Source organism: Antedon bifida, chromosome 5, assembly GCF_963402885.1.
Source record: "Antedon bifida chromosome 5, ecAntBifi1.1, whole genome shotgun sequence".
In the NCBI taxonomy this organism is placed as follows: domain Eukaryota; kingdom Metazoa; phylum Echinodermata; class Crinoidea; order Comatulida; family Antedonidae; genus Antedon; species Antedon bifida.
In genome coordinates this window covers 1,630,136-1,651,120 of record NC_136230.1, presented here as the reverse complement: position 1 = coordinate 1,651,120, position 20,985 = coordinate 1,630,136, and the positions used below count along the sequence as shown (strand labels likewise).

At 34.1% G+C, this 20,985-nt stretch overlaps 4 protein-coding genes across 6 annotated transcripts in view; 3 read left to right on the top strand and 1 right to left on the bottom strand.

The window, feature by feature from the left end:
- LOC144843804 (SPRY domain-containing protein 7-like) overlaps positions 1 to 20,985 on the top strand; it is a 171,084-nt gene that overhangs the window by 112,829 nt on the left and 37,270 nt on the right. The window contains exon 6 of one of the 2 annotated variants that reach the window (XR_013612289.1): positions 6,672 to 6,693. The exons of the other annotated variant lie outside the window; for it this stretch is intronic. The gene's annotated coding sequence lies outside the window, so the exon portion shown is untranslated. Of the gene's footprint in view, positions 1 to 6,671; positions 6,694 to 20,985 lie in introns of those variants that run through there. 2 annotated transcript variants of the gene reach the window in all.
- LOC144843794 (uncharacterized) lies at positions 2,692 to 9,989 on the top strand. The gene is made up of 9 exons (XM_078700741.1): positions 2,692 to 2,759; positions 2,936 to 3,049; positions 3,751 to 3,866; positions 4,769 to 5,086; positions 5,805 to 6,051; positions 7,111 to 7,262; positions 7,407 to 7,571; positions 8,112 to 8,252; positions 8,820 to 9,989. The coding sequence occupies exons 3-9, from the start codon at positions 3,758 to 3,760 to the stop codon at positions 9,278 to 9,280; spliced, it is 1,593 nt and encodes a 530-aa protein (XP_078556867.1). The 5' UTR covers positions 2,692 to 2,759; positions 2,936 to 3,049; positions 3,751 to 3,757; the 3' UTR covers positions 9,281 to 9,989.
- LOC144842191 (uncharacterized) lies at positions 10,543 to 17,976 on the top strand. 2 transcript variants are annotated; one of them, XM_078698591.1, is made up of 9 exons: positions 10,543 to 10,727; positions 12,551 to 12,641; positions 12,734 to 12,863; positions 13,337 to 13,663; positions 14,032 to 14,245; positions 14,841 to 15,004; positions 15,732 to 15,887; positions 16,335 to 16,475; positions 17,101 to 17,976. In XM_078698591.1, the coding sequence occupies exons 2-9, from the start codon at positions 12,624 to 12,626 to the stop codon at positions 17,451 to 17,453; spliced, it is 1,503 nt and encodes a 500-aa protein (XP_078554717.1). In that variant the 5' UTR covers positions 10,543 to 10,727; positions 12,551 to 12,623; the 3' UTR covers positions 17,454 to 17,976. The 2 variants fall into 2 exon arrangements, with proteins under 2 accessions (XP_078554717.1, XP_078554716.1); XM_078698590.1 differs by having other exon boundaries at positions 10,543 to 10,733; positions 12,553 to 12,641.
- On the bottom strand, positions 18,024 to 20,833 carry LOC144842508 (uncharacterized). Its single transcript, XM_078698957.1, has 5 exons — positions 20,807 to 20,833; positions 20,163 to 20,330; positions 19,830 to 19,959; positions 19,233 to 19,417; positions 18,024 to 18,948 (listed from the first exon to the last, which is right to left on the bottom strand). The coding sequence occupies exons 1-5, from the start codon at positions 20,809 to 20,811 to the stop codon at positions 18,417 to 18,419; spliced, it is 1,020 nt and encodes a 339-aa protein (XP_078555083.1). The 5' UTR covers positions 20,812 to 20,833; the 3' UTR covers positions 18,024 to 18,416.

Genomic DNA, 20,985 nt, shown 5'->3' with positions numbered 1-20,985 from the left:
TTGCAACTTCTTAGAGGGCCGCGGTAAGAGACATTGTTTGCAAGAGATTGTTGATTGACGGCAGTATTTTTTAGCATCGGACTGGATTGTTCTTACTACCTTCGTCCTACTATAGTATTTAATTTGTTCACGATATAAAGCAATTTGTATCGAGACGACACCCAACTTTTAGGACCAAACAAGGTGTGGCCTATCTATTTACTGATCATGAATGAACCTGTCCGTTGCAGTAAACACATGATATAAATATACTTTATCCTTTATGGCCTAGCAACTATAATAGGTTCGACCTACCAAACTAGTGTCCATATAACAGCTTTAGACCTCAACTATACATACCACAGTCATTGGTAGCAAAATGGTCGGTCTATCATTTCTCTTCCGTCAGCAACAGACAACGGCTGCGCTTCCGACTAAATCGATTGTTGTGTATGCCTGAGACTTGCTATTGGAAATTCCAAGTTTTGTTGTTATCGGAATACATTAAAAATGAGTGTCGATAGCGCCATCATAAGTAATTGATCATTAATTTCATATTATATATAGTTATAGTTCAATATGATTACAACTTCTTTTTTGGAGGGAAACCTCCAAATTGTTATTACTTTCTGGGTTTTGCCTCTTAATTATTTATATTTAAATTTTATTAAATAAATATCATGAACGAAAGTTAGTTTTAATAAATAAATATAGTTTTCACACGTTATTATTATTGATTATTATTTTTTACAGTATGCTGTGCATTGAACTGTTACCATTGCGAATTACATGATGTTATAGAAAACTAAGCTAGAGGTGAAGGCCAGATACGGGCAAAAAATGTCTATTGATCATAGATTCCAATAATTATCGATCTGTAGTTTCCACTATGTTTCATTTTTTTTTAAATTTTATATAGTGTTACATGAACTTGTTGAATATAAGCACTTTCTTCAGTGGGGGATAGTTCAAATTTCACAGTAAAATCTCTATTCTTTTGTACACAAATGTTGTAAATAGAGAGGCATTTTTAAAATACTATGCAAAATAAACTGTGTGGTAAAAAATGTTATCAGATGGTAATATTACTTGAATTTTACGTCTCTGGTGTTTTTATTCAACTTCAGATTTTTATTTTCGTGCTATAGCAAAAGTTATCCACCGTATACCTACCATTTCACTTGCTAGGGAGTCACCAGACATGTTATTACATTTAGGTTAAACTACCTAACTACTGAAAAAAGGTCTATCTTTTTTTATAGCGGAAATTTTCGAAATTTTGGATTTTACCATTTTAAGGGAAATTCATATACAACCAAATATTATATTAACATTCGTGCCTGTACCTGAGCTTTAAATTGTGTAAAAAAATAAAAGACGGTTGGTTTTGCTATTTAGCAAAGCCACGTTGTGGTGGATGATTTAACAATATAGTGCGAAATTTAACATACATCTTGGAAAAGTGAAAATAAGATAAATTTGATGATCTTAATTTAAGTTTGAGGATCTAGAAGGTTGAAAGATTCCACATCAAAAGATCGAAGAATGAATAATGAGTTTCTAACATTCTAGACATCGCCTAATCTATAAAAAAAAGTTTCAAATTTGTATAAATGATATTTTAGCAAATCATTTTTCTTGTATAAATATAATAATATCTATATAATTCACTTTTAGTGGTTGTTGTTGCTAAACTTTTTGTTTAAAGATCGAATAATATTAGTGGAATTTATAATCAATGACAAACAGTTATTATATAAACTGTATATAAACAATAAAGACCTTATTCCGGAGTTTAATCCTATAAAGGATTGTTGGAAATAAAGGTTGTTGAACTTGAACGACATCATGGTCAATAAAACGGTTGTTCGTTGCTTCATTTTACAACTTCAATAAGCCAACTATATATTTAAACGGTTCCTCTGGTTTTAAAATATCATTGGTTAGCTGGGCCATCGACTTCAGGGTTATTAGGCCTATAATCACATTGTCATTCTTGGTCCCCGTTGAACGCAACGTAACGACGTAGCGTTCAACATTCCGATGAACAACGCAACATTCCGATGACCCATCGCGTCGTAATAGGTCAAATAACTTGCGTAGCGCTTACGTCCGTCCTCCTTACGTTACATCCAGTGGGAACTAAGCTTAAACAAAGATATCGTCCTATACATTACACATTATGTTTCAATAGCGGTGAAACAGACCGAATGTCGTGTGAAATAGAAACAAAACGCTACATTAAAATTGATCTCACAAATGTAAATTTGAGGTACATTATAACAAAATTAATATACTTATAAATTAATTTACAAGAATGTTGTAACGTTTTGAAATAACAAATTTACATAGGAACATTCAACATGATTTCTATTACATGTTTACCGTGTTAACACTCGTGGCCAGCAATCATATCTTGAACACAAAATGCCCATCCATTTAAAAACGTTTTTTTTTTACATTTCTCAATGGTTGTTCTGCACTTTCACGTTGTTTGAAAACACTTTTAATTGTTTAATTTTAATTGTTTATTTGCTTCAAGTGTTCTGCTTTGTAATTCACCAAATAATACTACAATTTAAAACTCCGGAGGAACTGTTTAAAAACCGGGCCACATTAACTTTCAGAACTGATAAGTTCAAAGGGATTTGACACGACACCGGTTAATTCGAAGAACCGCGGAAGTAGCGGCTCAAGTCGTTGAATAATGTATATTATGTGTGTATGTGAATGCTGTTGTCATTACGGTTTGTTGTTGTGAATACATTACAAGGTTGACGGTAAGTCGTACAGTCGTATTTTCACTAAAAGTATCGTATCAATCTATTCAATATTCAGACGATTTACAGTATTTTATAGTTAGAATGAGGGATATGTATTTTTACATCTCAATAGTCCTATTGTTCATTATAGTGTGTGTAAAGTTTAATGTGTTTACCGGTTCTTGGTTGTACAGATTCGTATTATCCACCTTAGCAATATGGGATTGGCTTCCGCTGTTCACAGTTCATAACTGGGGTTGACATCGTACAATAGACGGGATATAAGAAGTTAGGCCTATCTACTAAGGGTAAGATATCTATTATACAATATTGAATTTAATATAATATATAACAAAGGCGTCTGTACGAGGAAGGGAGATGAAACTGAACGATAATATATACGCGGCTTGGAACTAATTACTATCTCCATAGTTGATCTATAGGCCTATACTGTAGTATGTAATGTAGTAATGTTTAACCACTTTTGATTTCAAATCATCAGAATCAAAATCGTAAATCATGATCATTCAGCATCACGTTGAAGGAAAGTTGTAAGCGGCATAATAAATCTTACATCAATTTTAAAAAAAAACACTTTCTAATTTATAAAGCTTTAATGTCAAACTGCATATTGGAAAAAAGGGTCCTATAAAATACTCATAGTAATATAGGCCTACTCATAAATAAATAAAAGTAGAAAACATTTAGTGAGGGTGATGTGTGGTTGGTGTTTTTTGGGCGGGAAACCTTCCTTTATCACCTCTAGTCTGTGATAATACATTAATTGCTGTTGTAAATTGTTGGTGACATTAACATGTGCATTATGTATACGAATTCATGATTTATTAACAATATGCTCGAATTCACGTCATATAAATAATTAGGCACGATGACTTAAAGTGGACACCATAATAGATGACATTTACGTACTTGCGTGAGCCTATATTAAAAGCATGTACATGACACCGAAACGCTTACATTCATAATTATGTTTCTTTATATTTATTAGAATCAAAATGGCGGCACGTCATCATAGCAACTATGTTCAAGTACTGTTTGTGTTGCTAGTTGTTTTAGTAGTAACAGTTGTTACAGATGACGTTTGCGATAGGACAACACCAATAGGTAACTTACTAAATCTTGGTTCCCACTAGGACGCAACGCAAGTAGGTTGGCGCAACGCAAGTGATTTGACCAGGGAAGAGTGACATTTGTTTAAATTCTTCCCTGATTTGACCAATCATGACGCGATGGATTATTCGAACTGCGCTTGTGATTGGTCATCTCGCTTGCGTTGCGCTTACGTCCTTGCGTTAGTGAGAACAAAGCTTTACTGGGATATAGCATTGCTGTGACTATTGATAGTGGAAAATGATAGGGTTTCCGTCGATGGGGTGGACAATGAACGATTAGCACGGCCCTACAGTGATGGTGACGGGCCGTCATTGATCGTTGACGGGTATTGATAAGTGGAAACAATCGCCCTGACAATAAAATGGCGTCGAGTGAGACAATAACGTTCGAATTCAACAAATTGCAGATGGTCATTATTTAACCAAATTAACCAATTTGACGACGGGGCTGATATCACGAAGATGGCTACAGCAGTGCCGTACACTTATGTGTGGCTCTCATGTAATGCGTCATTACGTCACTCCACACTCATAGATGATATCCCCATAATACTACATATACAATTAAATAGGCCAAAAGGTATACAGGGCACCATGAACCCTCTCCCAGTCAGTCTTCGCTGTTGATGACAGTAGACAGGAGTGCAATGACGAAGAAAAATACCGTTAAGGCCAATTTACACTAACGAGCGGTATATAACGGTAATAAATATATAGAATCTATGTTATTCCTTATGACCATTTACACACAACGCGGAGCGGACGGGCGATTTCCGCACAGGATAAATACACATTCTACGTGTGACAAGCTACGCGTTTTTTTTCCGCGTACCGTTACCGGTCGTCTGTGTAAACTGGCCTTTAGTGAAATAAAATTGATTCCTATTTCTCAAGGTAACAAGTTATCCTTCTACGCAACACAGAAGAGTACATATGTTGAAATTAGAAAGTACTTCTCTATCAAATGTTGTGCGCAATGGTACGATACCATTGAATGGTACAAGGATGTGATCAGTCCATCAACCCGTATCGGTCAAAGGTCAATACCTAATGGCTGCAATCATTGTGGTGTCCAGCACGCCTTTACGTTTAAAGAGAATGGACAAGTGCTGGAAGTGAGAGAAAGTGTTAAAGACCATACGGGAACTTATATTTGTGTTATAAGAAATGGCACGGTTAATGCGACTTTCAAACAAGAGGTAACAGTACAACGTAAGTCATTCAAAGTTTGTATTTTTTTTATTCTATTAAAAATGTTTCCATTTATGTAGAGAATATATACAAATAAAAAACAATATTGAACAGAACAATGTAGACCTACGAGAAAATAGCTGTATTTCTGTAAGGGCGGATCCAGGGTTTTGCTTGGGGTACACATTCTTATGCTGTAGTTTCTAACTGACTTTCAATAGTCAATTAGAATCTATCGCATGACAGCGGCAGGATCGGGTGACGCACATGCTTGCATTAGGCACACCAATAGAAAATGTACGTATATTCAGACGTATAACCCGTAACAGACCGATGCACACTGAACAGTTTACACACGAAGCGACACGCGTCACTAAGCGTCAAATCGAACCATAACTTCAACGCATGTGACGTGTATGGCGTAAAGCCTTGTCTACACTATCAAAATGTATGTGACAAAAAATGTTCCCATATATGGACATGATGATGTCATATACCATATTGAATCATATCACTCCCATATTCGGGCATATCACACTATTTTTGTCAAACTAGTTTGATAGTGTAGACAGAACTTCAGTTGATTTTCAACTTTAACGTTCGTTCAACGTCCTTACGTTCGTGAAGGCTTCACGCGTGAATCCGCTTCGATTTGACGCTTGCCGCGTGTCGCTTCGCGTGTAAATTTTCAATTTGATTATCTTATCTTTAGTTTAATAATGTGCTTTCGTCCATTTAGCTATAAATAATTTACAATCATCTACAAACCTCACACTTGCTAACGGCGAATGTGAACTTAACGTGTATGCGAATATTGGTGACAACACAACAATTTGCTGCACATTCTCACAATTGACGCTGGATTTTGATATACGATGGGAAAGAACGATAAATGGTACAGAATTCATCCATCTAATCAAATCCGAAGAAACTAAAAAGGAGTTTGAATATACGACATTGGTTGCGTATACAACCTACTTTAAATCGTAAGTATTGTATAAATTATAAATATTATGTTTAAAGATACAGTAACCTCATGAAAGCGTACGCGCGCGTGTACAGTATTTACATTGACAACCAATTTTAAGCAATTGCTAATGTTCTCTTCACATTGTGCATAAACCACGCCTTTGATTTCACGCGTATATATTTGTGATTGTTATATTTATTACCAATCAATTTCCAATTTATACGCCTCTAAACAATTCAAAATATACGCGGTGGTATTATTATATTGGATGTACTGAATTTCAATTTGAATATGAGGTTCTTTTTGTGTAATGCCACCTGAATGCGATATCGTTTGTAGGCTACTGTGACGTGTTTATTGTGTTCTTAGGGTCTCAGGTCTTAAATGAATTATACAGAATCATGGAGGTAAGACTCCATGGTATAATCAAAAGTAAGGTTTGCAGTTAAATACAGGTGTTGTAACTTCCTTAGGAAGGAAGTAGGTAATGCATAGAGGAATATAATAATTCCTCCATGGGTAATTCTCAGATTCCCACTTGAAGACGCAACGTAAGTGATTTGACCAATCATAAGTGATGGATCATCCGAATTGTCGCTTGTGATTGGTCGATTCGCTTTCGTTGCGTCTCGAAAGCATGGTTCCCATTAGAGACGCAATACAATGACTTAACATGATGTAAGTGATTTGACCAATCACAAGCGATGGATCCGAACTGTCGCTTATGATTGGTCGATTCGCTTGCTTGGTTCTCACTAGAGACGCAAACCAATTACAAGCGATGGATTATTCGCACTGTCACTTGTCGTATACCGGTAGTCAACACGTTTGCGTTGCGTTTACGTCCTTGCGTTGCGTTTTTGGGAACCAAGCTTATGTTGAGAATATCTTGACGTATTGGTTTCTGGGTCTACAGCAACTGTCTATTTCAGAGAGTATAGCCTACTGTACTTTAGAAGACGGTGTGCGTATGGCCTCGACGGGCGGAGGAAGGAAATTGAACAACATGGTGTGTAAACCAGTGTTTCTTCGCATAAAATCTTTCAATCAACTTTTATTTTCTTTTTATTTACAGCACACAAAATAACAACGATGACACAAATCTTACAGCTTTTCTGACAGTGTATAATGTTACCAAGGAAACATACGGCACATACGTTGTAACATCATTTTCTGACCAAAACGAACGTCGTGGCAACTGTACCATAAGAATCCTTCCAAACACAGGTTAAAATCTTGTCTACTTTTGAAAATGAATGATGCGTTCTACGGACTTGATTGTTGACGTCCGAAATGAAGTTCTAATAAAATAATGTATAATTCTTGTTTTGTTTTGTTTTTAATAATATATAATATAATTCTTGTTTACAGATGTTGATCCGTCGAAGTTTGTAAAAGTTGCTGTTAGTATGGCAATGAGCTTCGTGCTTGTAGTTGGCATGTTGACTATGTTTGCATCCATTTATGTTTGGAAACGATACCATATGACTATCTGGTTGCTAATTAGTGATTTATGGCCTATCAATGATGACATGGGTAAGTTCATTATGACTTGGTTTCTACTTGGACGCAAGCGCAACGCAAGCGGGCTCACCACATGACAAGCGACAGTTTGAATAATCCACATCGTCGCATGGTAAAATTACTATTACTAGTAGTAATGAAAGGTTAAAGACGATGACGGAGACGACGACGAACACAACGACGACGAACACGACGAAGACGAACACAACGACGACGAACACGACCAACACAACGACGACGAACACGACGACGAACACAAAGACGACGAGGACGACGACCAACACAACGACGACGACAACGATGCCGGTGATGATTGGTAGCTTCCGCGTATGTGCTGGTGATTCGTTACGATCTGCTTTGCGTCCTAGGTTTTCTTTGCCGTGCTTTTATTCTTTTGATTTTGATATATTTTTCATATTTTTTCTCATTGTTAAGTATACTTGCCCAGCCTAAATATACGTATGACACGCTATGTGTGCCAAACAGTGTTTTTTCCCCACCAATATTAATCACCGTAAAAGACTAATAAACCCATTGTTTTCTTTCTTATAGAGGAAGATATGTATGATGTATTTATTTCACATAGCAACACAGATGAAGATCGAATGTTTGCTATTCAGGTCCTATGCCCTCTGCTTGAAAGACACAACTACACGACTTGTATAGATGTTATCAATTTTCAGGGGGGAGGAAGTATGTTTAATACAATTTATTTTATTACTGACTGGCTTATAACGATTACGATTATCCAATTCTCAGTAGACCTACTGTATCTCCAGAATAGCAATACAATATCGTCCATGTGATACAGGCGACATGGAATACTTTTAGGCTTTGAGCGCCGCTGACAATGAGACGATGTAGGCCTATCACGGAATTGAAGCTACATTATATTAGGCCGATTACGCTCTGTCTACACTACAAACTAGTTTGACAAAAAAAGTGTGATGTGCTCAAATATGGTAGTGATATCATTGTGTCCGTATATGGGTATCAGATTTTTTGTCACATAAAGTTTTATAGTGTAGACAAGGCTTTAAGCATTTTAACTTGAACTTAAACGTATAATACTTGAATACATATTTTTTTAAAGATTTGTACATAATTTTGTTATTAATAGACTATTTGTATGTTGTATAATTGCGATAAATAAGTTTCCCAATCGCAGGCGGGATAAGGTATTAATTACCTTTACTTTAGATGATTGACAAAGAATCAGATGAAAATAAAATTATTTAATAACCTGTGCTTTTTTTTCAGTTCGTTTTGATGACGGGATTGCCGCGGTATTTAGGAGCAGGCGGTGCATTTTAGTCCTGTCACCAGACTACATTAGCAACGCTCATTGCCGCTACGAACTGGACGCCGCCCTCCGAGACATGAAGAATCTACGCGGTAGATGTTCAAAAATTATACCAGTTATTTTCAAAGACATTTCTAAGAACAACTTAAACAAATCGAAACACCTGAAGCGGGTCTTAGTAGCAGTGAGAAGGTTAAAATGGACGCCAGACAATATTGAAAACTTTGAAAAGAAACTTTTTTCAAGAATGGCGCCTTTAAATCGTCGGAGTTTCACAGACAGCAGCGCCAGAAACAATAACAGAGAATTGAACTCTAAATCTAGTACCAGCATCTTTGATAGGTTCTACAATCCTAGTAGAAGTTTCTATCGGGAGATTTCTGTACTTTCAGACCAATCATCTAGTTTGTCGATATGATCACGTGTACTTTCAGACCAATCAGCTAGTTTGTCGATATGATCATGTGTACTTTCAGACCAATCATCTAGTTTGTCGATATGATCACGTGTACTTTCAGACCAATCAGCTAGTTTGTCGATATGATCACGTGTACTTTCAAACCAATCAGCTAGTTTCATGTGTACTTTCAGATCAATCAGCTAGTTTGTCGATATGATCATGTGTACTTTCAGACCAATCAGCTAGTTTGTCGATATGATCACGTTTACTTTCAGATCAATCAGCTAGTTTGTCGATATGATCACGTGTAGGCCTACTTTCAGACCAATCAGCTAGTTTGTCAATATGATTACGTGTACTTTCAGACCAATTAGCTAGTTTGTCGATATGATCACGTGTACTTTCAGACCAATCAGCTAGTTTGTCGATATGATCACGATGGACTTTGCATTAATTTACATAATTTGATCGTGTAAATACGATTAATGTTGTCGTTTGTTTTTTTTTCAACACAAATTCAGTATACAGAAGTAAATAATCATTAAAAAATTGATAAAGTATACTTACAAGTACAGCAAGTATAGAGTAGGATAATAAAAACTAATTAAATTCGAAAATTGACTTAATTTTGCTTGTCACGTAATAATAATAATGATATGATAAAATGGTTAAGACACAGACAATACGACACTAAAAAGGGTAAAATACAAATGCAACAAATATAAACATTTCATAAAAGCAAGAACTAAAAATATCATAATGGTTAGAAAACAGTAGTGTAAAAAGTATAAAAATTGGATAAAAATATTATGTTCACCTTACAAAATTTGCATTAAAAAACCTCAGCAGATGAGAGAAAAGAATTTCGTAATTTATTTGTTAATATTAATACTATAGTATTAATAATATTATTATTAACAATATCATTATGTGATATTAAGTTTGGCGAAAGATGGCATCTTTGTTTGTTTGTTTTTTTTTCATTTTCAATTGCTTAGTATATTAACTCGTGTCATTTTGATCCCAGTACAAATAGGAAGTTTTTTTTATTTCGTCTATAATTTCAATTTTTGTAAAAATAGATCAATAATGTCGATAATTATGCCAATTTATTGATTATAAAAATTCATAATTAGTTTTTCTTCTATTAATATTTTTCTTATTCTCTTGTTTATCACCAGGTAATTATTTAAAAATTATTATTTAATTTTTTTTTTAAATTTCTGTACACCATCGTAAAATAAATTTTGTGAATAGTGCCCTCAACACCTGAGTCATCGAGAGATAATAATTTAATTCATCTTTAATTTGTTTTTTTACGGTTGACTGAGTATTCGACAGTGTTGTGGCTGATGCTTTGTGTAGGCCTATATCCTGCTACTGATATTATTAAGTTGTGTAATGTTTTTAAAATCACACTGATAATGTGATATCAGATCTCCTTCTACACTGTATGTTGAATGATGTAAAGGTAGTATACATTTTCTGAATTTGTTTATAAATGCTATATTGATGTAGCCTAGGCTGACTTTATTTTATGTTGTTTTAAAAAGTATGTGTAGTTAGGGTAGTACGTGTGGCCTCTCATATTCATAGAACGTGATATTTTCCACTGACTGTACCATTTTGTGTGTGGGTAGATACAGAGTGAGTAGGTGAGATGCCATTCTGCAGCAGCTATGTCCTTGGACTAGTCTTTCTATAAAACCACATGTGTCATTCAGCAAGTACTGTACACTGATTTTTAAACTATAATAAACTCCTCTTCCTTTTTTATACTTTTCCATTTGTTTCAGGGTTTTCCTGGAGCATGCCCCATATATCCAAGTTTGAAAGGGATTTTTATGGAGGAGGGAGAGTGGGGTTGTGGGACATTTGAGTTGTATTGTAATGGAAATGTTGTTACCAGGCACTGATTTACCAATCCATTGAATGGTCTTTGACCACCAAATTTATCTAGATTATTAAAATGGTTTTTCCTTTGTTAAAATTTAAGAGTGTGTTAAGGTCTGTATCCTGTATCCTGTACACAATTACAGGACACTCTACGAGTTCCTGTTAAGTAACAACTCTTTTTAATAATATTGTCTGGGTAAAAACAAACTGACTAAGCGTCACTCACTGCTATATTTAGCTTTTAATAAGATGTTGGAATATTTTGGGTTTTTATTATTATTTTACCATGTTTGCTTTGAAGTCTGTATGTAAATGTAAGTACAGTAAAGGTATTTTAATTTATTAAATTTTTTAAAAAATGAAATAAATGAATTTTTTGTGAGTTTCAATATAGCATAATAAAGGCAATAGGATATTTAACAATTCTGTATCCATTTGTGGTTTTTTGTTTGAGCCATTAAATATCAGGGAAATGTCCCCTGAAATGGAACAAAAAAAAACTGCTTTGTAACAAAAAATATTTTGTCTGGATAATTTTGATCTGGCTAACAGACCGTTTATTTTGTTGTCTATTATAATTTTTTTTTAGTAATGTTACTAATAATAAGAATTTATTTATTACTATTAATTATAAATTTTTTTTATTTTTATTAATATCCAATATTAAAATGCATTGTGTTTTGCCGCTGGCCTTTGTGACATTTTGTCCTATAAAGACATCCTTCCATGTTATACTATTTCATTTTAATCTCCAAGTTTTGATCTACTTTTTTTTTTATTTTGTATTATGAAAAATAAATGAATTGACTGAATGATTAAACCGTAGTTGAATAAATTGTATCATATTGAAACTTTGTTTTTATACTGGTCACAAATTCAATTGTAATATTTTATTGAAGCATGACAATTGACGTATAAATGAGGTGTAATCTAGGTGATGTGCTTTAAATAGCTCCTATTGTATTTTATATTATGTGAACACACTTTCAGACTAGGGAGAGATGAACCTACTTTCCCTTAGAAATTTGATGACCCCAAATATTGTGATTCTTTGTTTACCGACAGAAAATAATAATTATTACAATAATAACATTCTAAATATAGATTGAGTATAAAGAGCTTTAAAATTCAGATATTTGTTATCATATTTGATGGGAATAGGTTGACACAGATAAAACACATTTTAACTTGTATAATCATGTAGAAGTAAGGTAAATATTGATATACAACAGAAAAGACTATAAAAAATGAACACAAAAGACTTCAACATAGGAATCAGGTGATGTATTATCATCCAATCACGGTCTGGATTCAGGGGTTTCAGGGGTTATGTAATTCGGAATGTGTGTATATTTTAGCAGGGGATCAGTGAACAATATTCTTATATTTTTCAGGTGAACTGTATACAGATAAAGCATAGCAGGATATAGCATAGGATATTAAATATGATAGATCTACAACTGAGATGACATCACAACATCTGGTAGGTACATCGTTAATTGGTAATTTGAAGTCGCTTACGATGACTTAATTACCACCAATATTACATGATTTCCTTGTCTTTTTTTTCAAAAGCAATGTAGAATGAATGTGTATGATAAGTGGATACATCAAGCTTTTATAGTTGTACTTGTACTTTTTCAAGTTAGAATCGATGCGTATTCATGCGACGAAGTGACGTACTTTCCAACCTGCAATTGCCAAGGTAAAAAAATTGTTTTCAGAAACTGAAATATAGTATAATAAAGATATAAAATTATTTTGTCATCTAAATTTTATATCTGTATATTCTATCTTTTATATACACATGATTAGAAATTTATGTTTATATCATTTTTTCATTCTTAATAAAACCCTATGATACAACCTGTCGTTTGTGATTGGTTAACTCACTTTACATTGTGCTTAACTCCCTTGCGTTGTGCTTAACTCCCTTGCGTTGTGCTTAACTCCCTTGCGTTGTGCTTAACTCCCTTGCGTTGTGCTTAACTCCCTTGCATTGTGCTTAACTCTTTTGCGTTTTGCTTAACTCCCTTGCGTTGTGCGTAACTCCCTTGTGTTGTGGTAAAGTACTTAAGTCCCTTGCGATGTGCTTAAGTCATTGTGTTGCATCCAAGTGGTGACCCAGCTTTAAAGTTTTGTAATGCAACTTAATAAAAAACTTTTTTTTTCCTGTAGATGAAAATGTTATGACCAATTGTATTACTGCTGTTGAATTTGCTAGTAGTGTTGAATTATACTGCTGCATAAACACAACACAAAGCATCTACTGGTACAAAGAAATAATTTCATCTGAAAGTCTGATTGGTTACAATGGGACGGCTATTCATAATTACACATCTGACGCTACTGAAGTATATAAAATTTATATTAATGACCACTATTTTAGCTTCACCGATGATGGAAAGATTTTGAAAATAAGTGAATCAAAAAATTCACTAAATGGATCATACATCTGTAGGGCTAATGGAGAGGTTCCATTTCAGCAAAAGTTGGAAATCAGAGGTATAGTAAACAAGAAATATTTCTTACAAAAAACGCCGCTCATCTCAAGATGACTACCACTACCATCTCTACATGCATCTCAATATTTATTAGCAAATGTTTTCATAGACTCTTTTTTCCAAGATGTGCTTTGGGGCATGCGCATGTTCAGTCTGAGTTTCCAAATACTCATTTTTCAGTCATAGTAAACTAGAAGCTACCACATGGTAACTGTTTCCTAATACGTCGGTTCTCTTGAATATAACTGCCTAAAGGAGCAGCGCGAAAAATGGGTACTCAGTAAATAAGGTCTCACCAGATTGGTTTTCCCTAAACATATTGTTTCCAAATAAGAGATTAACACATTTGTGTATTTGATTTTTTTACAGCTGCAAGTAGTAGTTACCCTGAATTGAATCTTATCCAGGACGACTGCCCAAAAGAGGTCAGAGGTCAAAGGTCGGAAGAAGCTACATTATGCTGCAATTTTACAATTTCTTCACATTTAGAGAGCATTACCACAGAGTGGTTTGTAAAAAATGACACTACAAAACCAATTGAGACCGGCAACAACTTTATTGTTGAGTCTCATTGCAGTCAAAGGTAAACAGTCTTTGTTATATAATACAGTGTGTCTTTGTTTAGTATACTGTATTCATGCACTTACTGTGAATTATTTCAACACGGGCTAAGCCTACTGTCTGCATTCCTTCTGAACAATACAAAAAATAGCTAAAGAAAACAACCTTTACCTAGCCAAATACAAAATATAAAAAAAGAAGAAAGAAAGAAAGAACATACCATGAAAACAATACCCTAAAAAGACAATGTGTAATTTTCTAACAAAAATGTGTTTTTTTTGTTTTAATATTGATTTAAATTATTATTACAATACATATGAATGAATTTTTTCCGTTACAAAAATAAAGATTTTATTATTATTTACTACATTTATTTCTACCATGAAAAAGGCCCACCTGCGATTTTTTTTTTCGTACATTAGAAAAAATGTTTTAAAACAATTCTCACCAATAATCCATTATCTTATTGTTAGTTTAAACTAAAACAGTTCAGTGGTAAGTGTTTAATAGTTTTAGACCTTGTAATTCATTTTGAACATTGGACTGTAAGTGCATGGTAAAACAAATAGAATAAAAGAAGAGTTATTAATTGATCAAACATTGTTTTTTTTCTACAGGAAAGAGAAAAACCAAGGAGTTTTAACAACTGTCAATACAGTATTGAAGCTGAATATAACACAGTCACAGAACTACACTGCAAGAGTGAGAGTAGTCACTTTAAATAAGAAAGAAAACAAAACTAATGAATGCAATGTTTTCGTAATTGAAGAAAAAAAAAGTGGTGAGTTAGAATATGACAGGTTTACATACATGAATTAGTAATTCTTTTCTAAAAACCCAAAAATTAGCGAAACTAACTTGCTTGAAAGTTTCGCCCACCAACTCAGTCACGTGTATGACCCTGTCCTTAGTCAGAATTGGCCCTCTAGAGGTCAATCTGTTTAAAGACATATTTGTCATTTCTTCTAAAGAAGCTGTCCGAGCAGGACAGCAAAACTGTCAAGCAGGTTAGTTTTGCAAATTTTTTTGTTTTCTAAAAAGAATTACATAATTATACTGTATACACTTTTTGATTTGAGAATAAATGATACCATTTGAGTTCAACCCTGAATTATGGAATTGGTAGTCAATCAGTTTTAACCAATAAGCTACAACTCCATTCCTATACTTTACTGTTATTATTGTTTATTTATATTTTGTAATGCTTATTTTTGTATTTATATATATTTTTATAAACATCATTATACTGTAGGCCTTATTTTCTTTTTTCGTGTATGTAACGTTCTTGTTTGTGGGCCTCTAGACTTGCCCCAAGTCTGTATTTATTATTTTTGTCTGAAATACAAGTATATGTATGTGCCAAAATATTTATCTTTTTACTAATATTCAAGTCAAATATTTAAGTTAAAACTCCGTCTGGAACCCAGACTATTTTGTGTCACCTTCATCATGGAAGAAAATTTAATAAATAGAAATAATAATATTTTACTTTTTGTTTTTTTTCTTAGAACCATGTTGCAAAGATATATATTTAGTTGTGATTATATCGATCATTGTTAGCTGCGCCTTGATTACTCTTATAATACTTCTTTGGATTTATAAGCGATACAATATCACGATCACCTTGCTCTACTCCAACAGCCGACCTCTAAAAGATGATGCTGGTAAGTTGTTGTACGTTACTACATTCATCGGGGTGGGCCAGGTTAGTCCTGGGTAATCCAACAGTCGACCTCTAAAAGATGATGCTGGTAAGTTGTTGTACGTTACCACATTCATCGGGGTGGGCCAGGTTAGTCCTGGGTAATCCAACAGCCGACCTCTGAAAGATGATGCTGGTAAATTGTTGTATGTTACCACATTCATCGGGGTGGGCCAGGTTGGTCCTGGGAAATCAAACAGTTGACCTCTGAAAGACGATGCTGGTAATTTGTTGTATGTTATTGAAATTATCGGAGTGGGGGAGTTTGGGCCTGGGTAATTTCCCCAGTGGCTGGGAGTGCTTCGTGTTCATTGAAGACCAGCCTAAGTTAAGTTTCCCAGCATAAATGTTTATTTTAAGATTTTCTAATTTCCAACAGGATTAAAAACAAGTTGTTTTTTTTTAACAGAAAGCAAACAGTATGATGCCTTTATTGCCTACAGTGAGGCAGATGATGATGTCAAATTTGTTATTAATTCACTACTGCCGTTTTTCAACAAGCACAACTTTTCCGTCTGCATTCGGGATATCAACTTCTTACCCGGTGGAGGTCAGTATTCAATCAAAAGTTTGACCCCGTGAAAACTTTCCTAAACATGTCATTGCTTCTTTCGCATTGAAATACTTTCTTATTGAACTTTTATATGCATTGCTAAACAGAAAAAAGATAGCAGAAGCAAGCATCTTCACCAAAATATCACTATATTCTTTGTACTGTATCGCCACATACAGTGTCAAATATGTATCACATGTTGTGCCTGTATTATGTTAAGATTTAGAAAAGGCATATTACACAGGTGTCACATGTGATACATATGTTACACTGTATCACAGAATGTGCCTATGATGCCAAATTATACAGTATAAATAAGTTAAACATACAGTACCCAATACAGCAGGGTGGGCAATGATGTAAACAAAATTATGGTAGGTGGCAGAACCAAGTTACTACGCACAATTATGGACAAAATGTCACAAAAATATTGTATCAGAGGGTGGTATATGAATATGTTGTATGTAAAGGGGGGAAAAGGGTTATAATGTTTTTGGCCAAATTATGCTAGATTTGATAATTGGCTAGATTTTTTTTTACTAGATGCCAGATGAGTAAAAATTATGCTAGATTTGGCCACTATGCTATACAGTAGAATCTAAATACAATAATTTTGTTTCAGAACGTTTCCATGACAGCACAGCAGCGGTGGAGGCAAGTCATCGAACCATTCTCATTTTGTCTCCAGAATTTATCAACAGTTCATACTGTAACTACGAGTTTGAAGTTGCATTTCAAAATATGATCGATTTGGGCAAAGGTCATAAAATTGTCCCGATTTGTTTTCAAAACTTGTCAAAAAATCGATTGAAAGAATTCAAACAATTAGAACGACTGCTGTTGATTGTGAATAAATTATGCTGGTTTGAAGATAAATCGGACGTATTCTTTAAAACGCTGCTGAAACGTATGCCGAGAAAAAGAACAGAATTTGTGAATGATCAGTGTGAAGCAAGATTCTACTCTCCTGCTTAAAGTTTGAAAATTAACAGTGGGGATTTCAGGATATTGGATAGGTAGTGGGACAGGGCCTAAAAAAGAAGTGCTGAACCTCATTTCTTTTGCATTTTGATATCTGAAATTCGAAATATATGGGGCGGGGAGGGGGGCTGGAACCCCTTGGATCCTATGAATAAGGTTGTGTGAAATCAGCAGTTGAAATTACAATAGAACTTTATGACACCCTTATTCAGGGCAGGACCTTATTTTGGGAAAGGAACAAGAAGCAATAGAATATTGTTATATGTTTTCTGTATTCATTCAAGGAGGCTTTGCTACAGTATTTCAAATGTTAAAAGTATTTCAATTTAATATTATATAATGGTAAAGTTTACGGCTATTAAATCAATGGTTATGAGGAAATCTGATTTCTTTAGAAAACTTGGGGAAGAAAATGTTTAATAATTCAATTTTAAAGTTGCTTGTAAAGGATTTCATGTACAAATAATGGTATTCTTTAAAGTCTTGTATATCTGAGATAATAAATGTAAATAATTGCTGTGTATATTTTTTAACTTACTATTAATATAAATAATAAATTAAACATGAAAACCACATATATTTGTTTATGAACCATGTTCAAAATTTATTTACATTTACAATAATTGTATATAGTACAGTTCTATAAAGCATGGTATTCAGAGGCACAGACTGGCTGCCAGTGGCGTAACTTAGAGGCCTGAGGCCCCTGGTTTAAGAACCTTAAGTGGAGTGGAGGCCTCAGGCGTTTTTAGCCCTTTTCAACATATTTGAATGCTTGTTTTTTTCTCTGGGCTCGGCTCAGGGGCCCGTGGGTGCTCATAGCATAGCCGTTAGGCTTAACAACAAAGATATTATACCCAAGCACTCTACTCATACTCCTGTATGTCCAAGTACAGTCTGCCGTAAGCTACAGCATTCTGCTCCCTTATAGCATAGTGCTGCTAGCACAAGACATTGTTACCTCCTTGAGTACTTGTGAGAATCATGATTCTTTCTCATGTAAGGACTTCTCGACCTCTCTCTTCTGTTACTATACTGATCATCCCTTTCATTATGTCTTTCTCTTCTTCCTTCCCTTACTCTATCTTGTTCTCTATATTTTTCTTTTCTATTTCTTCCCTCGGTGTCTCTTCTTTCTCTATCGTTCCATTCATCTTGACCTCGGTCATTCTTTTCTCGTCTGTCATGTTCTCTAGAACATCTATCATAATCTTGATTACCGCCATTTACCGAGTATCCACCTTTTCTTCTCTTCATGTCATCTTTACGCTCATCATCATTATATCTAACATCCGATTGTCTTTCATTGTGTTCACTTTTAATTTGTCGTTGGTTAGATCGTTGGTTATATTCTTGGCGGTCGTAACCTGGATCATATTTTTCCTGTTTTACCTTCACTCGTTGTTGTTCCTCTTCGCTGTCCTCACTGCTTCCAGAACTTTTTTCTTTTTTTTCTTCTTTTTTACCTTCTTTGATTTCTTTAATTTTTCTGGAAAAAATGTTATCGATATGAATTAAACAAATCAGATTATGCAGTGAAATTCTCAACAAAAGAAAATACTAGTAGTATATACATTAATATTCATTACTTTTAGTATTAATTAAAGCTCTGTCTACACAATCAAACATGGACATGATGATGTCATATCACTACCATATTTAAGCATATCACCACCATATTTAAGCATATCACTACCATATTTGGGCACATCACACTTGTTTTGTCAAACTAGTTTGATAGTGTAGACAGAGTTTTAGTAAAGTAAATACTACAATGTACCTTTCTTTATTTTTTTAAAAGGCAGTAATAATTCTTCCTCGTCAAATTTTACTGGAGATGGCATTTTAGGAGCACATCCTTCTTTGTGTAACTTTTGTAACTCCTCACCATCGTTATCGTTCTCCTTCGGGGCACGATACTCATTAACGTGATCAACTCTGATAGTTCGACCTAAAATCTAGAAGTACAAAAAACATTCCATTACGCCTGGGAAATTCCACATAATTCAAAGAATGATACATACACATAATTAAAATAATTAAAGCCTAAAACGATGTTTATAAAAATATATATAAATACAAAAATAATTATTATATTTTGTATCTCCATTGAGATTGAGCCACTGATACCCACAGAATTGTCATTTTTTCAGTGCTTATTTTATTTTGTATCTCCATTGAGATCCAGCCACTGATACCCACAGAATTGTCATTTTTTCAGTGCTTATTTTATTTTGTATCTCCATTGAGATCCAGCCACTGATACCCACAGAATTGTCATTTTTTCAGTGCTTATTTTATTTTGTATCTCCATTGAGATCCAGCCAATTTGCCTTTGGATGTATTTGATATAGTGTGATGGTTGGATACCTTGAAACCGTTTAGATTGTCGACTGCAAGTATTGTGCTGCGCTGGTCCTCATATGCAATGAAGCAAAACCCTTGTGATTTTCCTGTTTTCTTATCTCTAACAAGGTTTATGTTGACAATTTCACCATATCTATAAAAAAAAACATAGTATTTTTAATTTATCACTCCGGCTGCAAATTGTTCTATATTATAATAGATGTAATTGTTTTGTAAGTGCTGTATTATCAATTCCTACAAAAAAAAATATGATTTAGGCCTATATGTCACATATTCAATTTAAAATGACTATTTTGAGTTCAAATTACACAAAGTAGGAAATGTGTTGGGACTTACTGCGAGAATATGCATAGCACGTCTCCCTCTGTCAGATCGAAAGGAAGCCCTCCAATGTAGATATAAGCACTGTCCTTGTACTGCTGGTGCCAAGACTGCTTAGAAGAAATGCCATACTCAGCCTCCAACTCGTTCAACTTATTAATGTTCTTAATATTTGTCAAAGGACTGTAAAAAATACAAATTAATATATTTTACTAGCCTTATTTAGACAAGACGGAATAATATTATTAATAGCTAAAATGTATTGTAGCCTTTTAATTTAAGTTCTAATTATTATCAATAAGCCTCGGTCTAGCCTAGCTAGGCCTAGTTATCCGATACTACCTACAGTATAGGCTAAAAGTCTATCAGGGGACCTAACTTGCTAGGCTTAGTCCCTTAGGCTTTAACCACTGTACATGCAGTATTGTCGCGGCGTACAGCCTTCGGTCCTGCCTAGTTTGTTGTCGCTGGGACGATGTTCACGAAACGGTAGGCCTAGCACTAACTAACTAGAAAATATGGTTATTTTTGTAACATAACAACATTATGTAGTGTTAGAAACCGTACTATGATATACATTGATTATTATTATTATTTAAAATATAATTTTTCTACTTTAATTGATGTAATAATTATCAATATTACGACGCTAAACCTACTTCATGTTTACGATTACGGCAACTTCTTCAAATGTATGCGATTTACGATGTATTAATTAAGAAAACAAGATTTTAAAAGTTTATAAAATTTAATTTACTTACATAAATTTATATTTAATCAAGTTCAACTATAAAAATATTAATAATTTTTGATAAATTATATAAAAACAAAATCTGTC

What these genes read in the sequence shown, in the direction of transcription:
- LOC144843794 (XM_078700741.1), top strand. Translation starts at nt 3,758, where the DNA reads ATGGCGGCACGTCATCATAGCAACTATGTTCAAGTACTGTTTGTGTTG. An exon ending in ACAAGAGGTAACAGTACAAC is followed by an intron (nt 5,087 to 5,804) that starts GTAAGTCATTCA and finishes TCGTCCATTTAG; the next exon opens with CTATAAATAATTTACAATCA. An exon ending in GCCTATCAATGATGACATGG is followed by an intron (nt 7,572 to 8,111) that starts GTAAGTTCATTA and finishes TCTTTCTTATAG; the next exon opens with AGGAAGATATGTATGATGTA.
- LOC144842191 (XM_078698591.1), top strand. An exon ending in GAGTCTCATTGCAGTCAAAG is followed by an intron (nt 14,246 to 14,840) that starts GTAAACAGTCTT and finishes TTTTTTCTACAG; the next exon opens with GAAAGAGAAAAACCAAGGAG. An exon ending in CAACTTCTTACCCGGTGGAG is followed by an intron (nt 16,476 to 17,100) that starts GTCAGTATTCAA and finishes ATTTTGTTTCAG; the next exon opens with AACGTTTCCATGACAGCACA.
- LOC144842508 (XM_078698957.1), bottom strand. An exon ending in GTGCTATGCATATTCTCGCA is followed by an intron (nt 19,960 to 20,162) that starts GTAAGTCCCAAC and finishes TTTTTTTTATAG; the next exon opens with ATATGGTGAAATTGTCAACA. An exon ending in ACAATCTAAACGGTTTCAAG is followed by an intron (nt 19,418 to 19,829) that starts GTATCCAACCAT and finishes TTGTACTTCTAG; the next exon opens with ATTTTAGGTCGAACTATCAG.